This window comes from Toxotes jaculatrix, chromosome 14, assembly GCF_017976425.1.
Source record: "Toxotes jaculatrix isolate fToxJac2 chromosome 14, fToxJac2.pri, whole genome shotgun sequence".
NCBI lineage: Eukaryota > Metazoa > Chordata > Actinopteri > Toxotidae > Toxotes > Toxotes jaculatrix.
Genome location: NC_054407.1, coordinates 16,039,110 through 16,060,210, shown reverse-complemented (window position 1 = coordinate 16,060,210; position 21,101 = coordinate 16,039,110). Strand labels below are relative to the sequence as shown.

Here is a 21,101-nt window from a genome sequence, read left to right as displayed (position 1 = left end):
CACTTCTCTGTAAGACTTAAATTTGATCACTAGTGAAAACCTGCTTTATTTACAACCTCTTGCTGTTTTCAGCTGACGGATGCCAAAGTAAAAATATTGACGCCTAACTAGAAGAAACACCGATAAATGATCTACGCGTGTTTTTGACAGGGTGTAAGAGATAAACACATCCCTTTCATTTTTATCTGCGATTGTGGTGATAAATGCAGAAGAGACGTTACTCCCTGCCTAAACACCATCTCACTTGACAACCAGAGCTGCTGTCCCACAAACACAAATATGGGACCTTAAATAAGATACTGAGTTTAACAGATAAATGGTTCTTGTACTTTCCGGTGTGAGGCTTTTTCCACTGGTAATTTCCAGAAAACACTATTTGCACACGAGCGCAAAAGATAATATGTTTGTTTTATTTTTTTTCAGCCACCTGACCAAACATGCACGGCCAGAGGGGCCACAACCGAGAGGGTTCACAGTTTGATCTTTGCCCTCAACGGCGACACAAAGTCGACAGATGCAGATTATCATCAGATTTAGGAAAGCTTTTCTACACCACATTTACATAATTGGAAAGTTTCAAAGGCTTTAAAGAAAGAAATCAATACTTCACAACAATGACTTTTAACTGTTATCTGAAGCAAATGAGATAAAGGCAACAAAGTAGTTCATTAATACTTTAATGAACACTGCAAAAAGTCAACTGGGTTCAACATAAAGCTGCGGCAACTCATATCTGATGTTAGAAAGCCTCATAAAGCTCAGAAATGTATAGAAACAACACTGGTTATATGCAAAAGAGGCTTGGATGAAATACTGCATCAGGCTTCTACACTAGGTTATTTTCCCATTATGCCACCCTCAATTGAAATTTGAAGGGAGCAGGCATGTTAATTTCACTGAAAAATGACACGGGAATTGACGTGAATCCAACAATATTTCATGTGCTTTTATTTCTTAAAGTCCCAAACAATGACAGCCCGAGGACAGTGAATAAGAAACAGAAAAAAGCAAATGCCTTAAAGCCACATCAAGGCCTCTTGCTGAGCTGTAAACTTATATATAAAAAAAAAAAAACAAGCGGTTTTCTTCCCCTGAGAAAAGAACACATTGGGCATGTTCTGCAGGAATGGCTTCAGATGAGGCGAGTTGCATGAAAACCACAGGACTCAAGTGAAAAGGAGGGGGAAACTGACCTGTGAGAGTACAGAGGGAGTTGGGTGTGGTCTCCAGACTCAGGGGATCCAGTCTCACAGGTTCGGGCAGGGTCTGCGCCCGGGGCTCGGTCAGCGACTGAGAAAGCACCTCTGGCCTTGTTGTGGACTGGAGGTTGCCTTCAGGCTCAACAGAGCACACCTCAACCACTGACTGCTCCACACACAGGAGGGCACCTGGTTGTTGAAAATGAAATGTTATTACAAATGAAATGAGTATAAACAATGTAGGGTACCGACTGTGCTCATCCTCAAAGCAGCAGATCAGAGAGGACGCAGGGTTGGAGGAAGTACACAGATCCTTTATTTAAGCTGAGCCAGTGTTGGAAAGTAAGAAAATACATGTACTCAAATACTGTTCTGAGGTATTTGCACTTTACTTGAGTATTTCTGTTTAATGCTACTTCATACTTCTACTCCACTACATTTATTTATAAGATGACTCCCCATCTGAAGAGGCTTGGCGAGAGAATACTTTTCCAATGTGACAATGATCCCAAACACACGGTGCAAATCAGGCAAAAGTTTGTGAAGAAGAGGTGAAAACTATGACCTGGCCAAGCAAGTCCCTCGACTTGAATCCAATAGAAAACCTCTGAAGTACTTTAAGGTGAGAGGTAGAGCAACAAATCTTCTCCAGCAAAGCAGCTGAAAAGAATTATCTGTGAAAAGAATGGTACAACATCTTTCCACAGATTTGACCAGTATCGTCCATGCTTATGAGGACAATCGAATCTGTCATCAAAAGTAAAGGCAGACTTATTTAACATTTAAAAAAAAAAAGAAAAATCAAATAATGGGTTCTCACTAATGAGTGTATTGACTTTTGCTTCAATGAGGACTTTTCATTATAGTTTAATTAGTCAAACATTTGTGTTTTTCAATTAAGTGGCTTCATTTTTCTTGGGCTATAACAAAAAATAAAACTGTATTACACAAAGAGGATTTGTAATTACTTTTTTATTTTTACTTAAGTAAAATTCTGAATGGATGACTTTTACTTCTGGAGTATTTCTACACTGCTGTTGTTGTTGCTGTAGTTTTACTTGAGGCAAAACTCAGAGTACTTCCTCTGCCACAGAGGAGAAGTATCAGTGCAACAACGTAAAAATATTTCATTAGGTACTTGACTGATTTAGCACTGCACTTCTATAGCACTGTAGGAAGCCTCAAGCAGAGATGAGGAACAGGCTCAGGCCAGCAGGTCTGGTAAGCTCACTCCTTTCTAAGTCCACATCCCCAGGTTTTTCTCATCTTCAAGCTTGTAGTTTTTAGCTCTCCCCAACACCTGTCAACAGACTTTGATGTGTCAAATCAGTGGAGTTCCCCTTAAAAGTACAAATGTATTATCAACAAAATGTACTTAGAATATCAAAAGTAAAAGCATAGAACCTTTTCCAAATAAATTTGATGGGTTGTGATGATAAATGTGGTTGGGCAGACAAAAAAAACAAACAAAAGTTCTGCTACACAAATGTGTATTCATTGTTTAGTTTTCTCCACTCTTAGATTTTTTTGTGAAATACTGGATAATTTTACCTCTTTATGCCTTGAATAGTTGTTTAAATGAAACCATGTGAGAAGTTTAGAAGAGAATTGTCTCTTTGCTGACAACTCAGAGATATCTGAGACATGACAAACATTATGGTGAAGGGTCCCGAAAAGGCTTTGTATGCAAACTGTTAAACTGCCAAGTTACCCATGATTGAAAGTGACCATGTTCATTTCCTGAATTACTGTACTTAAGTACAATTTTGTGGTACTTTTCTATTTTAGGTTTCCACTCTGTCTGGTTGCCATTTTTGCTTTGCTGTTTTTTCCCTGCAGGTAGACAAACCCCCCTCCTGTGTCACTTTGGTTTGCTGCACCATACAACACAAAAACATCACACTAACACTCATCCACACATTCCACACACTACTGACTTGTGTCATGTTTACACATCTCATGGTTATGTTTAACTACTGTATTTTGGTGGAATAAATCACTTTTTGTATCCTACTACTGTGTGTGGCCTCTCAGTTTTTGTTGCCAGCTCTGAGCCAGGTGGTAACACACCAAATAGACACCTTCCTCATACACTTCTCACACTGTTTCAAAAAGCCGACATTTCACAAAAAGTTAACCCACATTTGTGTAGAACAGTTGTGGTTTTTTTCCTTCTTTCCTGCCTCATTAGTCACTGCATGACCCTTCAAATTTAAGTAGTTGAAACTAGCTCCAACTCCAGCAGCTACAAAGGCAAAACGCCACGTACACACTGAAGCATCAGTATTAACGATCTAATAATGTCTTGTATGATAACATATCAGTCACAGGAAATTTTACTGAACACTCACTACTTTTACTGATAATACTTAAGTAATTTTACATAAATAAAACTTTCAATGCAGGACAACTAATTTTTAGTTGAGCACTTTTACATCGTGTTATTGGTATTTTTACTTAAGTAGCAGATGTGAATACTTCTTTTACCACTGCAAGACAAGAAGAATAAAGTAGCAGAAAATGGAAATGCTCAAGTATATCACAGGTGCCCCAAAATTCTATTTGAGTAGATGAACTTTTTTTTCTTTCCACGACTGTTAAGGTGACTGGTGCTCACAGTCCGATAAAATGGAACAATTTAGGAGACAGCAGTTGAATGACATGTCAAGTGACAATAAACCACACTGTGTTACATTTACCATCCTCTTTGATGGCATCTCTGAACGACATGCAACAGGCAGCGGGGGAATGTAGAGCTTCGAGGACAGAGGAAGTGAGCACACAGGAAGTGCTCACGCACAGGGCCACTGTTCGCCTGCATGGTCTCTCGGGCTGTTCCTCCTGAAGACTGGGGTCTGTCAGCACCAACCAAACCTCACCCTGGCCTACATCACTGCTCTGAAGCCGAAACAGAAAGGCCGACAAAGACAGAAAAAACACTGAGAATTACTCAGAAACAAAGAATGACCTAGAAAAATACAATTTAAGGGAAACATTACATAACGAACGCTTACAAAGCACAAATTAGATGCAAACTGTCATGTCTGAGAACACCTTTGACGAGATTATTCATTCAGCAAACTGCACACAATTCTGGTTTACTGGTGCAACTACGCTAAAAAGAGTATCTGTGGTTCAGTGGTGTGAGCATGAGGCAAAGTCCACCAGTTTGTTCTGAGCTGCTATCTCATCTTGGTCAAAGTTTAAAGGTTGAACCAATCAATCGTAAAGAACGCCCGGGCCTGACACAGATTGTCATACACACAGTGATATGAATGCTGCTCTCGACGTCAGAGCTGAAGTTTTTATCAGTTTGTTGGTTCAAATGATCTCAGAAGGAGGACTGAGGAGCTCCAGAGAGCTCAATGTTTATTCTGTTCATTTGGCTGAAGTCAAATGTGTGTTTTTCTGGTATGAGGGGGAAAAAAAGGGACAAAAAACACCTGCATCCTCTTGTATATAACAGTGGCAACAAAACTGCAGCGACAGGTTTTCATCTCACTCTGAAAAAGGAAAAAAAAACAGTCTGAGATCAAACTACTGAAGATAAGTTATCTCAATCTGCAGCAAATTTTTTAATTGGTGTGTGTGTGTGTGTGCTGTGAGAAATGGTTCACCTGCAATATGTCTCGTAAGGTTTGTCCAGTGGGAGAAAGGTAGAGCGTGGACAGAGACTGCCCCTCAGTGGGTTCAACAGAGCTCTCCTGACCTGAGAGCAGGTAGCAGAAACTCAGAGCTGGACCTGCAGGTCTGCTCTCCTATAAACAAGGGACACTTGTAAATACTCTCCACGTTAAAGAAAATATGCTCACTCCTAAATTTGTATGGAACTGTGTGGTCAATAGCAATGGTTTTCCAAATGAGCTGTCATTTCTCCTCAAAAATATAACATTATTTTCTATTAAGGTGGCTCTGAGAGCTCAGCGCACTGCAAACACAGGAAACATGCAAACTGTGTGCTGACTGTATTTGCAGTATGTTTCATTATACTACTTATGTGTTGTCAAACTGGTGAGTTCCTGAGCTTCCTCATGGTTTATTTCTTTGCTGTTTTTTTTTTAAATGTAAAGAAATGTGTTTTCTTAAACTGAATTGAGCCAGCCTACATACTTTTAACTCCTTAAAAACCTGGTTTGATAATCTGTGGATCTCTGCAGCATTTTTTTCCACATGCTGCACATGTTGTATATTGTATATTGTCTTTTGTCTTTCTGAATGTGTTATATAAGTCGCATTACACTGAGGTCTCAGGGCCAGCTCACTTCAGCCCTTGGTGCATTTTTGCTTTCCAGAAATAAATAAATAAATAAAATTGGAAATTAAAACATCTGCAATTGGAAGCAATTTTAGCCTGATTCCAGACATCTGCATCACCACCCACATCTCAGCTGTTCTGCACCCTGGCAAATGTTTTTCCCTGATAGAGAAACAATTGACCAATCATGGCTTTGTAGGCGGGATTAAGAATGACAATATCATCTTCCTACAAAACCAGCATTCGATGAGATTGAAGCAGCTGTACAGGCTGTTTTAAGCTGACATGCAGAAATGACAACTCTTTAATGTCTTTAATTATCCAGAAAAAATTAATCACCTCTTCCCAGCTAGGAATTAGCTAACATGAGCACAATGTCAGCTGAATGAGTGATGTTAAAAAAAAAAAAAAAGGAAATTCAGTCCAGTTATGAGGATAAAACAATGCTCCTCCTGTGATAATTGGTTAATCGTTTGAGTATTTCTTTTGACAGACATGCCAAGCATGATCTAATTCCAGCTTCTAAATTGTGAAGATCTGCTTTTCTTCTTTCTTTGACAAATGTGATTATAAACTAAATACATTTAGGTTCTGGTTGGTTGGTAAGACAAAACAACTTGAATGGGGCTGAAACAATTGGTTATTTCCTTCATTAGTTGTTTGGTCCTTAAAATGCATGTCACAATTTCCTAAAGCCCTTTTCTGACTTTTCCAAAATGACTTGTTTAGTCTAACCCAAAACCATAAGATTTTCAGTTTACAGTGTCGCAGAAAAGCAGAAAATCCTCACAATAATAACAAGAGGCTGGAACCAATGAATGCATTTTTGTTAAAAAAGAAAAAAAAAAAAGACAACACAGCAGTTGCACATTTATTTTTATATCAATCAACTACGCAAAAGAGATGATTGATACTAAAAACAATAATTACTGTCAGATTTCAGTATAAAAGTGAAAACACATTCCCAAACCAAGGCCTCACTTGGTTTAAGATGCATTATTTCTGTTGTAGTGAGAACTTACACTGGACATGCTTGGTGTGTTTCCATGATCTCTGAGAGGCATCACTGGGGGCCACAGACTGTCGATCAGGCTGAAAAGCCTGGTGCGCCTGAGAGTGAAACAAAAAAAGGAATACAAGAGTAACAAGGGGGGCACTGAAAAGGGGGGGGGGGGGGGGGGGGGGGTACGGAGAAACTGGGGAATAAGGGACTTCAGTGAGAAGATTTGGAGCTGAATCTGTTAAGACAGAGCTTGTTCGTTCGACGTCACGCAGACTTAACAGAGAGCATGCTTGGGCTGGCAGAGCAGATACACACAAAAACAGTTTTGACAAGCAGGTTTTGAGACACTGAGGGTGGAAAAACAGTTCACACCCTCTGTAAATCACATTATCATTGTGGTGCACTAACAGAGTTTAGAGAGCCAATTACAAGTGATTTTAAAAAGCCTTTATACTTTACAATGCTTGATTCGTCATGTAGCCTTCTCTCACCACATTCTTAATCTCAGTAATGACAGACTGAAGCTATATCGTACTCATGCTTTCATGATGTTCTGTTTACGTCAAACTGATACCGGGAGGAAGGATTCAAATATTAAAAGGGGGAAAAAACATAGGGTAGCAACTCTGACAGAACACGTCGATCTCTTGATTCATTGTCTGTTTCCCAAGAAACTCTTGCTGAGTTCGTGGTGGCCGGTCAATGTTACTTATTCATCCATGTGGGCGCTGTCATATCAGTCAGTGGTTAACAACCTGTTAGTCACCTCGTAATCACAGGGTTTCTTTGTGTGGAACCGGTTCTGCAGCCCATTCAAGTCCAGTGAGGCCTGCTCAAGGATGAGTAATGACTAACAGGACTCATTTGACACACTTTGATTTTGATACTGAGCTTTTATACTTGTTTAGCAAACATTTAAGTACTTTTTTTTTCAGCTCTAAGGTCCAGTAGTGGTTTATGCCGGTCAGTTATCTCAAAACTTAAGTCTCACCGTCCATCCTTTCAGGTACTTCATCTTTTCTTTGGTTGGCACACATCCAAGAATATGCTACTTCCTGTGCAAGTCACTCCTTCCCATAATAGTAAAACTGACCAGGCAAACTGCTCACACAGGTGACAGGGTGACTTCCAGTCATTTGTATGGAAACAAAGGTAATAAGCTGATACCTGTACTGGATGAGGATAGGTAGTAACCCTAGTAGCTGTGACGTTAGAGCCAGGGAGTTTTTGACATTTTATCTTGAGGGGTGGCTGGGGCAACTGATCAATTAATGGGATTATGGAAGATTGATTTTTATTTTTATTTATTTATTTATTTATTTTTAATAGGTGAACCAGTTAAACTCCAATACATAGCTGTTTGTATTTATGGATTTTTCTTTTTTGTGTAAATTGTTTCTGCCTCTAATCCACTGGTTATGAACCTTCTGTACCTTCTTTCTAACTTTTTTGCTTTGGTATTAGATTTTTTTGTTCACGCTTATTATAATTATCTGTATGCATTTGTATAAGTTTTTGTTTACAGAAACTAAAATTAATTAAAAATAAGTTTGCGGAAACGGTGAAAGGTATAGTTCATTAGCTTAGCATAACAACTGGAAACAGGGGGAAACCGCTAGACCATCTCTGTTCAAGGAAAAACTCCACCTACCAGCAACTGCTGTGCAAAATACTGCACAGCAGTTTATTAAACCGAGGCAGGACTTTTTAACTCAGCTAAAGTTATAAATATTAAAGTTATGACGATGACAGCTGTTTTATCTTTCATTGTAACATTTGCAGGATAAACAGGAGAAAAACAGCAATCACGTTACAAAGTTGATCTACCAATACCTTGCTGGATGATGTTGCATCTTTTGGCAGACAAATGTACGCAGTGTCCCTGTTTAAATGAATGAGACCAGGCTAGTTTCGCCCATGCTCCCAGTCTTTATGCTAAGCTAGGCTAACTGTCTGCTGGCTGTAGCTTTGTATTTAACAGACAGACATGATGGTGGTGTCAAACTTCTCCTCTAACTCTTGGCAAAAAAGAAAAAAGAAAAAATCCCAAAATGTCAAACTACCCCATCAAAGTATGGATTATTAGGATATGCTTAGAAGTCTGACAGTCCAGTAGTTTCTAAGAAACTTGGGAAAAAATGAATGCCTGATTTATCACAACCAGCCCCACGTGTTTTTCCAGTTCAGCTAATAAGACGGCCCATGTGTGAGCATCACAGTCTGACCACAGACAACCTCCAGAGACATTATAGGCTGTGGTAGCATTGAAAATACCAAGGACGTAAACATACCCCCTGCCTGTCTCTAAATGTTCCCATGTCAGTTCTTCTAACTGCTTCTAATCTGGGATCCTGACTATGGAAACTCACAAGGGACACTGAGTGTGCACCTCAGTATCACTTTACATGTAAACACAGTGGTACTGCTGGCAGGACAGCATAATATGCTGCAAACCTTCTCATTGTATTGTAAATGTGGGTGTTAATATTTACAAAATGGCATTCAAGGGTAAAACTGTGACTCTGTTGTGGTTTATAATAATGCAGATTCTCACGAGGCACCAAAGGTAATGTCCACATGCATGCGATGGTTTACTTTGAGGCTCAGAGCTTTCACATACACTGAGGTTACTTTACCAGCACGTCATATCAGGACCTGTGTATCACAGGTATTTACCCAGGATCGTTACCCCAGATGGCTGAAGAGCGAGATAAGATAACCTCACATATAACAGAAATCCATATCACAGCTTGGCATTTGTCGTAGGTTGAAGTTCACCCGTTGCTGTGAACTGAAATTCAGGTGAAATGCTCCGCTCATCTAGCTTGGAGGGTAGGGGGAAAAGTATGGGTCTCACCTTTCTCGAGTGACCCGCTGCACCACTTTAATGCCTTTCAGCACACAGGTCTTCCCCTGCCACTTCTGGCAGTACCGGAGGAGGTCATCCTTGCAGGGCAGGATGTGCAGCTGGACCACACTGAACATGCCGTAACTGTCCTGGACAAGAACGCACAGCCTGGAGAAGCACAAACAAAAAACAAACCACCACATGCAGAGACAAAATTAGACTGATTTGATACACAGATCTAAATATTCATATGAACTAACCATGTGGAGTAAACAGACAAATGTTTCTGTTTACATTCATTGTTTCTCAACAACATGAAATGTGTGTGTAAATGCTTGAGGCCTAACAAAAGTGTTGAACTTCCATTGTTTACTAGCTAGCAGCCTTCTTCTTCTTCACTCTCTTACTGGTGTATTCTTGTGTTTTGTTTTTTCAAGTTCACAATACAAACAAAACTGTAAGTCATACATAAAATTACTGCTCCTTAGTGTTACTAGTGGCAAAAAAACCCATATGGTAGCTTTACATTCATAAAGCTAAGGATCATCACTACATTTATTTTTAGTTTTTACAGATGTTCATGGACATGAAGCGACATTTTGATCTTCAAGGTTTTTGTGACTTTTTCCAAGATAATGGTAAAAAAGTCGTGTGTCTCAACTTTTAAACCAACGTGGACAAGAAGTCCTGATAGTTCTCACAATAATGGAATGTTTTGAAAGTCAACCACCATAACAGATTTTCACCCAACTATGCTGTTTTTTTTTAAGTCAGATAATCCGATCCCTTTTTTTCCCCAAACAGAAATAATCAGCCATTTATACAGTTAAGAATTTACAGGAATGAAACACCACTGATCCCAGTGACACACTAACAATATACAGTTTAGGCTCAGTCATGACATTTGGAAGTGTTAATACTCGTGGCTGGTTTGACAGGCTGCTGCTGACAAAGAAGACCTTTGGCCTACAAAGTTGTGCAGCAGTGAACTGCAGTGTATTCCTTCACCCTGCTGCTCTCAGTGTGCGTACAGCTTGAACTGCTATAGGCTCCAGTATCTCAGTCAGTCAAGTCCAGGCACAGCCCTGTACAAGCCCTGAGAGTAAACAGTGGAGTTCATATACCCTGGTTTGACGAGCAACGTCCAGGAGGAGGAAGAGGAGGAAGAAAAAAAAAAAAAAAACAGGGAAGAGGGAGGAGGGCTGTCAGCGTGCCCATCATGCATGTGCATGCATGACCATATCCCAGACATGGGGAACGTTTTGAGACTGTTTTCAACCACCTGATTGGGCCTATAAATGTCCTCTGTTGGTAAACATGGGGTCTGTCTGTGTTTGTTTTGCGAGACCTGGAAATAGATATCTAAATAACATTCCTGACATGACTTATGGTGGCGTAGGCCAGTGTTTTAACCAAGATTATTCCCAGTTGTTTGCTTAATTCACAATCCAAAAAATCAGACCTATACAACATTTTGTTTACACAAGGGAGGTTTGACATACAAGAAATGTAATGTTTTCTGTAACTTTCAAGATTATGGACCTGTAAACACAAGTGCGTAAGTTCAAACTGTAAAGTGAATGCAGCCCCTTTTTACATGGGTAGTATGCAGCACAGCAAAGACTAGTCCCTTCTTGACATGTTGGAAACACAAATCAGAAAAGAACATGCCTCAAAACCATGTTATTCCAGAAAAACGACCATATTCACATTCTTCACAAACACAAATATCACACTTACTACCGTAGGAGTGAGTAAGGACACAGTCCCACAACGAACCCCGTCATAAAAACTGTAACCAACAGGACACAACCAACAATTATTTCCATTATCGACTGAGCTTTTGATTACGTTTCTGATTTATGGTTGAGTCTAGAAAAGGTTTAAAAAAGGGGTGGGGGGTGGTGGTTGTCAACAGGAAAGACAACCCTCTGTTGACTGTTTACTAATACACTTTTATGGAGTATGTCACCATCATTAATTCATCTGAAAGTGTTGATCTTTAAAAGTGTGTCACATACTTGATCCTCAAGTGTGAAAGGTCATATAAACTTAACCTAACAGTATAAAGATACTAGGCTAAACCAATAAGTCATTAAGAACAAATAAATAATAAAGTTGTTTTTCTTTTTTTTTTTTAAGAGAAAAAATGAATCATATAATCTTAAATTGTAAATTTAAAGGGGCGGCACAGCAAGAAGGTTCCAGGTTCGAACCCCGGCCTGGGCTCTTCTGTGCGGAGTTTGCATGTTTTCCCTGTGCCTGCGAGGGTTTTCTCCAGGTACTCCGGTTTCCTCCCAGAATCCCAAACACATGCACATCAGGTTAACTGGCTACTCTAAATTGCCCCTAGGTGTGAGTGAGTGTGTGTGTGTGTGGTTGTCTGTCTTTGTGTGTCAGCCCTGCGATTGACTGGCGACCAGTCCAGGGTGTACCCTGCCTCTCGCCCATAGTCAGCTGGGATAGGCTCCAGCTCCCCCCCGCGACCCTGTCGTAAATTTAATCTAAATTTTTGGCTCATTCAGCAGCCGGACACAGTTGTGGCGTTACAATGGAAATATTGTTCCGAAAGTTCGTCCTAACACTGTTGCAGAAGTTCCCACAAATATGTTGCACTTGCAGGTTGCTTTGCTTTCTCTTTCGGTACAGTTACTGCAGGACTGCTTGCTGTAGGATGACCAACCAGTTTATCATCCTTTGTTACTTACCATTCTGATAACAATGTACAGAACTACTTCCTGCAGTATTGTCCTAATAACGAATCAGAGGGTGCAGTAACGCAGTTTGTGGAAAAACGTGGGTGTTTTACTTTTGACCGGTAGTGTAAATAAACTTTCACTTTTAGAGGAGCTTGTTTAAACATGAAAAAACCTTGGTGTGAAAGCTGATAAGACACTTGACAGATACACAAGGGTGATGATTCGTGATGGTACCAGCTTGACATAAACAACCACAGCTCCATTCAGTCCCCTCCTTTCAGCCGTTCAGAGCCCCACTTCCTCAAACAGTGACCCCTCTCTCACAAAAATCCTCTGCTATTGGCCAGTTTTAGTCACAAGCCATTTTCAGGAATTTGTTATTGTGAGCGATCACAGAAAATTCTCAGCAACTCAGGTTTCCTTCCAGGAACTACGATCCACTGAGTCTGTGCAAACACACATACACACACGCTCCTTCACACACACACACAAACACACACAGTCACACTGTGTACGCATGCGAGCCCACGCACATGAACATTACTTGGCAACACACTAAGTAAGCGACCCACACATTAAGAATACAGCAGAGAGGTCTCATTGGTGGGGGGCGGACAGGCGGGATTCCTTCCTATGTGTTGTGCACCAATCAGTGCAGGCAGAGTGATAAACACGGTTGTAACAGGATCCTTGCAGCACATTGTGTTCCTTCTCCACTGAGGAAGAAAAAAAAAACACACACACACACACAACTAGCCTCTCCTCACTTCCTGCAAACAGTTAATCTTCTTGTTTATTCTACTCCAAATTTACGGGAACTTAGCATATTCTTCAGGCATAAATATCACTCTGGCTTCACTCCCCTGTGTGTTAACACAGAGGCTAAACAACAAAAGGATCAAATAAGCATGCTGACCAGGGGAGTGAGTCATAGAGGATGGGGACACAACATAAGAGGTACAAACTGTCCTTGTCTTTATACAGAATGAGGCCAGTGGACTGCAAAGTAAACTGCTCTGCTCTCCACAGAGCAGGCATGCATCCTGGAAAAGTACTATAAGCAACATAATATACCAAATGCAGCAAGACCAATAACAATCTCTCCTGAAAAAGCACAGAAGTGATACGGTAGGAGTTCATGCATTTAGCTCCTTTAAAACTTTGCCATATGATAGAAAAAAACAAGATGACAAAAAAATGAAAAGAAACTGTAGAAAAGAGCAGACAAATCAAATATGAAGGCTTTCCAGACAATGTTCAAATTTGTCACAATATGCAGGTAAGGTCACTCAGATATTTTGAACTGAAGCCCTTGTGATCATCTCCTAACCTCTGCCCCACCTCCATCCTTTTACTACCAACCAAGCCTGCTGAATCTGGTTGAGCTGGAGAGAAACAGAGTGAAGGGCGGGAGAGTTTCCGGTCAGAGGGCGGCCTTTGTTTACCAGCTGCAGAGGCAGCATGGCAGGCAGCAAGTGTCATATTACAACCGCTGCTCATTTAGTCAGTGAGCTTGTCAGCTGACCGGGGCTCTCCTCCCTTCACCACAGAGTGCCCCTCGGGCCCCTGCACTTAGAGAAACCAATACTTTTCTTTTATTACTCAGCAAAGGACAAAAACAACAAGCCCGGGGAGGGCCAGGCAACTCTCTGGATTTGCTTCACAGAGAACACTCACTGATTCATTAACTATAACAAGACCACTCGAGTAAACCTCAAAGTCACCTCAGTGATACAGGACACTTTGAACAGCTTTAGCTGGAGACAATATGCACTTGTTTTATACTTGTTTTTATCAGAATGAGAATGATAATTTGGACATATTTAAAAGCTGCACTGGTCATTATTTTAATATCAGCCAATGACTAATGATGGACAACACGTCTCCACTTGCTCCCACTGTACAAAAACAAAGCCAAAACATCCCGGACACAGGCTCTGATGTCTTGCATTGGTGACGTGATCTGGAGCCGCAGTATCGAGGTCCCCACTCACACACCAGCCTGACTCAATCAGGACCACACCCCCCTGAACCTTTGATGTAGCCTGGCTGCTCTAATCTTGACAATCTTTTCTGCTGGCTGTGCTACGACTGAAGGCTTGTTGAAATAAGGTAAATACAGCAAGTAACCACATAGTCATACTTAAAAAGCCACACATCTTAACATACTATATTTCTAAAAATGTAAGTCATGTTATCTGAATTATTATTGAAAATCATCTATCTTCAGTTAATTAATAAAAATAGAATTATTAAATAAAGTCTGTTAAATTTAATAACTCAGCAAATGCTCACAGAAAGGTGATGTTTTCTTTTTGCTTTACAATCAACACAACACGATTTACAGTTTTGGGAACAGCTACATTCGCTGAGGGGAAAACCGAGCAAGGGAGACTAACAGGACCAACCTTGGCCTGGATGCACAGGTCCAGTGGTTTGGCCTGGGTGGCATGGTTCGGAGAAACCTCTTCCCTATCTTCCATCAGTGCCTTGGAGAAGGGCTGAGCCCAATATCCTGCTGATCCATTGTGGCAGAAACAATCTTCTTCAAACTCTTTGCTTTACTCCAGCATTTCCACCTGATGGACTTCTTCAGCTTTTCCCCACAGTGAATGTAGCCAGGGGTATGGTCTTAGGGTCAGTCGAAGGTTAAGGTCTCTGCCTATTTTTGTGTAAATAAATATTTTTAATTTTAATGCATGAGCCTGATTTCTATCTTTTTTTATATTTCATCCATGCATTTGAATATTACTACAAGGCCCAGGCTCCACTCTCAGATAAAGTAACCAAAGATAAAATAAATCTGTCTCCATTTCACACAACTGTGCATTTCTTCTGTGATGCTGAGGCTGATACTATTGACAGTTTTACACCCATAATAAACTGTATTTGTGGTTTTCTTTAGGGCATCAAAGTTATCAGGAGAAAAAAAAAACAAAAAAAAACCTGTTCCACCCAGTGGAGTATGAACAGGCATCAGTTCAACTCCAGCTTGTTGGTGCACGAGAATCTGAAAATCATGCTGTCTTTGCTGAGAACTGGCCAGAATCGCTCAGAGGGGCTGGATTCAATTAGAAGTATTTGTGTCCTTTGTCAAGCAATGCCATATGGCTGGAGACAGTGTGAGCACTTTGTGGGGCCTGCTGCTCTGTGAACAATAGCTCAACCGCTGAGACACATTCTGCCACCAAGGAGAAGCATGCAAGGCCTGAGACCAAGGAAACCAGCATGCAATCTTAACAAAAAGAGTAATTCATATTGTGGGAGAGAAACATATACAGCAGATAAAATGTGAGTCATTTTTCCCAGTCTCTCTCAGCATGCAAAACCAAAAGCCTCACTGGACCATCAATTATCAGCTTGTCTAACAGTACCTGGTTTTCCCTTTCTCTGCAGGAGGAGGAGCTGAGGACGACCTGGAGGGAACTCTGGGTTTGAGGATGGACACAGCAGAGCAGTCAGGCAGAGGGATGGAGTAAACTCTCTGGACCACCACCTCCACGTCTTGCCCCACAAAGCCAGCCTGGCCCAGTCCCTCAATAGCTTCCAGGAGAGAAAGGCAGTGGCTTGATGTCAAAATGCCTGAACCTCCAAAACTGCATGGAGCATCAGGGACAGCATCCTGGAAAGGAGAAAACAGGAAATGAGAAAATACTTTCTATAAATTATATAGGGCAGTTTGGGATAGTGATTTTATTTTACTGTCTTCTGACATGTTATATCTGAAATGATCAGTCTAGTAATTGAGGAACTGATCATTAGAACAAAATGAAAATAATAGTTGTAGTTCCACAGCACTTCCACTAAAAGCAAGAGCAACAGTCTGTTAAATTAGACATATTCTCATTTGCATAACACAGTTTTGCTTCAATAGAATGTAAACATCATAATTATAAGCTCATACTCTTTTCTATGCAAGATACTATACAAGCATAATACACCAGTTCTACTACCAGTGCATACCATTACACAGTAATATGCAAGCATTTTGATGTCAACAAATATCGCAACTTAGATGTACAATTTTGTATTTGAAATCTTCTTTAGAATAAGGGTGTGGCCGACAGTACCATTCTTCTTAATCTGCCAGAAGCACTTGGTTCATTTATTTCTATTTGCTGAAAGCAGACAGATTCAGATTTAGGGAATCAAAGATATATGTAGATCAACAACTCATGATATTGCTACAGCAGGGACTGAATATAACTGTCACTGTCTGATGAGGGCTGGATGTTCCATGGAGACAGTTCGTCATTCTTTGTCTGAGAAAACTGCAATGTGAACCAGATAAACCCTGTGGCAAAACCTGCCGTTCACACAGTTGCACCTGCTGCTTAATAACTACAAACTTCAGGAGAAAAGTGCGGCAAGCCTCCCAGTGTGCAACAGCTCAGTTTCATTTTTATAGACATAAACAGTCAGACCTGAGTAAAATGTTATGGCTGGAAGCCAAATTATCCTGCAAACATACTGAAGCTGTCGTCACATTGCTGGCTGTGTTTACATGCTAATTTACAGGACATTATTGGATATCATATCATTTTTCTGTCTCACAGTGACCGATTGTGCACTGAAACAGACATACAAAGTTTAAGAGGCATGATGAGGATTTAAAAATGTTTAATGTCAAAAAGTGGCTGGTAAATTTTGCATTTAAATGCAAGTGTGCCTGATCCTTTTGATATTGAAGCATACAGACCTTTTTGGCACTGGTTTCTTCAGTGGTCCTGCACACCTCCAGCAGTCCGAATATTTTACCCAAATAATACGGCATGCGTCTCTCTGCTGAGAGGAGGCTTCTTGGCATGGACGTGTCGGCAGGTTTGGAAGCAGAGAAGACTTTCTGGGTGAAGTGTGTGTTCAGAACGATATCACAGCTGAAGCACTCTACGGAAAGACTTTGCCTAAAAGAGATAAAGTGCATCAGTTTTAGATTCAGAGTACAGCAGTTGGTTGGGTGCTTTTGTTGCATTCTACACCTCGACTCTGCACTTTCTTACTGAAAGGCACAGAAGAATTGAGTTCGAGGCCTTGAATTCATCATGAAATTAAACATATTTAAGGTGTTGGGCAATGATAAACAGTCTATGCTGAGATTACGCTGATAACAGATGCAAAAACTCAGATTTTACATTAAATGGAATAGGCTGTTGCACAAACGTAGGGGGGCTGACGGCTCCAGAATGTCTGAATGTCAAACTCAGATAAGGTACCAACCACCTCCACAGGTCTGTTCGCTGTGTACCACCCAGCACAGAGTACAAGTTCAAATAAGTTAACCTCCTCCAAGGCAACTTTAAATGCACAACGGAAGTGTTTGTCCTCTTTTACCGGGGTAAAACATAATTTTCCATGTAAGTGAGGCTCTTAAAAGGCTTCACCTCGCAGCCCCGCACAGCTTGATTGAAAACACTTTCCAAATGTGACATCATCTGTGGAAAAATACATCAACACCCAGCACAATCAAACAGGCTGAGTGCTCGCTGATGAGAAACACAAAGCAAAATGCACAATGACCTGAGGTGCTCTTGTGCTACTCTTTAATTTTACCATTACCAGCTAAGATTTCATTCATCTGTGTGTGCCAAGAAGAGACGCTGAATTTCTCCTTAAAACCATAAAAGACATTTCTGGTCAAGTAGTTTAGCTCATCCAGACAAATAACACACACCTGAGTGGCAGCGAGCCTGAGAATAAAAGATCTTGGATGACAGCCAGATAATTATATGGCACATTGTTTGTAGTTAAGTTTGAGTTACGACTTAATTTTTTCCACATGTGAAATGGATAATAGTGCGATGATGGCTTATCACTGACTCAGAGCCAACTGCACTCTGTGACTGGAACTGCCGTACATGTCACAGCTCGTCTCAGACCTGTGGTGATAGCTGAACCAGAGAAATTAAACACACTGATAAGTGGGAAAGAAGCGATTTATTTGGATGTAGAATGATAACAAGAAGGGATAAGACTACTTAGAAACCAAATTTATTATACACACACACTTGCCAGTTTTAGGTATGTTTTTAGGCATGTCTAGCCAAGACGTTTTGTTGAACTATGTTCTGTTATACTGAAAGGTGTTTCTAGCATATACTCCACTGTCATTGATGGAAATAGTTAAGTACAAACATCGTGTCCTTTTACAACTCTAAGGGGTCCTAATTAATTAATGATAATTAGCTATAGAAATTATTATATATTGAAAGGATCAACATTTAAATAGAATGAGGGGACTGGGCATAATAACCAAGAAATGTGCACCAACTACAGTATCACAGCAGGACTAAATCAACAGCTATTTGATATCTCAAGTAAAATTAAAAATCATAGTTAAACTTTGCACAGGTAGTACTCATTGCAGTGTTACTGTCCTTGATTGCAAAAGACTGTACATACAGTTCCTGGTTCCTTCCCCTGAACTGTATGTAGTCGAGCAGCACAAAAGACAACAATATTATGTATTCAACCACATCAGTACATACTGTATGCTGTTCCATGCTGGTGCAGACACAATGCATGACTCATTCATTAGTCAATCGAAAATTAATCCACTTAATCCACTCTGACAGCCAATAACATTTAGTCATTTATCTAGAAAACTTAACTAACGTTTGCCAGACAGTTATTAAGGTACAGTATTCGTCAACAACTATAATCTGTCCTGTGCAGACATATCTTACATATTATTAAGCTGTGTTTTACTAAATCGTCAATTATTATCTCTTATTGTTGACAGATACATTAATGAATCCTTATATCTGCATAAAACCGAATTATGATATGTTATAAACATTAAAATGTCTGTATACTGCTTATATATGCTAATTAGGGGAAATTTAATTAAAGTGTTAACAGTAAATTAAAGTCTTGATCAGACTAAACATGCAATCTTAAGATTCAGCACTCTTAACTTGTGGTATAGGAATTTTCAGTGTTTTTTTTGACATTTTAGAGACTCAATAATAATAATAATAATAATACAAAAAAGTGATTCAAATATTATATATTATCCAGTCATATTTAATCAAGTTATAATAAACTCCACATCAACCATCAAAAACATTAAAGTACTGCTTTTTAGTATTGATCAATCAATACCAATAATCCAACAATATAACAATAAACCTCTGACAGGGGTGATTCTGTGTAATAAGTACTACTTTTGGTACTCTCACTACTTTGAAATTTGAATGATGGACTTTTACTTAAAATGAAGTCTTTTCACTGCGTGAGGTTTTGATACTTTGATAGTAAACGGTACGAATACGTCTTTCATCACTGCTTTGAATTTCCAAATGTAACACTGATTTATGAAAAACCAAAAACAAGCCCTCATGATTAAGCCTGTTAACAGCTTTTATAAGTCCAATATCTAAACAGAGATCAGCAATCAGTAAAAGCTATACTTCAATGTCAGAAGAGCAGAACGTACTGTTCACGGAACAGGTACAACACCCGTACAGGAAGTGTGACCCAGCTGTGAACAGGTGAGTGGGCAGCTGTCATCATCAGACAGGTAGCCAGGTTAAGGAGTGGCCCCGGCTGCTGGCGTCACAGTTTGTCAGTGAATAATCCCTGCAGGTATTTCCGCTCAGTCCTCTGCCCACTCACAACAAGGCGTGGGAGGTGGGAGGAGTCAACCTACTCACTGCAGGAATTATGGGGGAGGTTAAACCCTCGACTGACACAGGAATTTTACCAGCCACGCTGATGCTCTAAATTCTGGGTTTTTCCACCTCAGCCCGTCCTCTAGCTGTTAAAAGTCGGATAAACTTTTATCTCTTCAGAGAATATTTAGCTTGTCAGCTTTTCTTGGTTTTTCCTTTTGTTTTGTTATGATTTAGAGACTTTTTATTGAGTTAAAATATTGATTGATTTAAAATGCAGACCAAATGCTGCAACTTCTGAAAGTAATTTACACAAACAAAGAGGATTAAAGGATGCATGTTCACATGAAAAGTAGTTCTTTGAAAGAATAACTGCGTGTGTTTTGGGGGGTGGTGGGGGGCGGGGGCAGTGGGGGCTCTACTCTATCTTGTGATTTCAGGAATAGAATACAACATGGAAGGAGAGGTGCTAAAGCCAGATATACTCTCAAACCACCATGTGTTTTCAATCTCAGCCCTCTGGCTCCCTCCACTCTCTGCTCCCAAATGCTCCAAAAAATAATCCTACTGTGTTTTTTCCCCCGGCTTGCTGGAAATGACCTAACGACTGCCAGGAAGAGGAATGTGAAGCATTCCCTGGAGCTGTTCGTGACGTCAGAGCGCAGAGGAGGCCCCTGCGCTTCCGCCAGCCTGGATATTCCAGAGCACACTCAACCCAAACTCCCAACAGCTGGAGTCAACTGTTGCTGCCTCGCTCCAACTCCAAAACAATCCCGAAAACACACACAACCGCCCCCCTCCCTCCCAGTTTCTCTGCTCCGTATGTGGCGGACTGTTCTTCACATCTGGGCCTTTGCTGCTTACTATTGTGAGCTGAGAACAGTCTGTTGACACTTGAAACAAATAAATAATTGTCTTCAACAACGATTGCTACGGAATTAACCTGGAGTTTTTCAATGTTTAATGAACATATTCATCTGCAGTCCACTAGTATGGCTTCTCAGCATTATTTTGTGAGATGCTGTGTGTAGTGAGTCAGTCTTGCATTGTGTAACTGCCTGTAACTGTGTCTTTTTTGTGTCGTTTTTGGTCGCCTGCCAAGAGATGATTAAATTTAAAATCAAAAATAAGGAAACGCAAGGAAGGGTTTCACTTACCAGAATGAAGTACATTTTTCGCACAAATAGGTCACCCTACCCAGTTCTCGTGCTATTTTAGATACACGATTTAACTTGAAACTTATCTCCTGTTTTATGGCTGAAACAATTAACCAATTAGTCAGTCAATAGAAAATGAATCAATCAGCTATCACTTGATAGCGTTTCAATTTAGAGGTTTTTGTTTAACTTTCTGTATTTTTTGTAATTGTAAAAAAAGCAATTTGAAGACATTACCTTAAGCATGTGACATGCATTTTTCTGTATTGGCGATGTTTAGGAAACAGTTAATCCTGAATTAAAGCAGAGATGAAAGTGGAAAATGATTAT

The 21,101-nt window shown here is 40.2% G+C and overlaps 1 protein-coding gene across 2 annotated transcripts in view; it reads right to left on the bottom strand.

Annotated features, from left to right (window-relative positions):
• Positions 1-21,101, bottom strand: part of spidr (scaffold protein involved in DNA repair) — a 32,557-nt gene that overhangs the window by 2,620 nt on the left and 8,836 nt on the right. For both annotated transcript variants that reach the window (XM_041055416.1, XM_041055417.1), the window contains exons 9-16: positions 16,704-16,908; positions 15,379-15,626; positions 9,315-9,473; positions 6,477-6,564; positions 4,817-4,957; positions 4,643-4,702; positions 3,899-4,097; positions 1,194-1,388 (exon numbers count right to left, since the gene is read on the bottom strand). In XM_041055416.1, the coding sequence (XP_040911350.1) occupies positions 1,194-1,388; positions 3,899-4,097; positions 4,643-4,702; positions 4,817-4,957; positions 6,477-6,564; positions 9,315-9,473; positions 15,379-15,626; positions 16,704-16,908 (1,295 nt within the window). The remainder of the gene's footprint in view (positions 1-1,193; positions 1,389-3,898; positions 4,098-4,642; positions 4,703-4,816; positions 4,958-6,476; positions 6,565-9,314; positions 9,474-15,378; positions 15,627-16,703; positions 16,909-21,101) is intronic.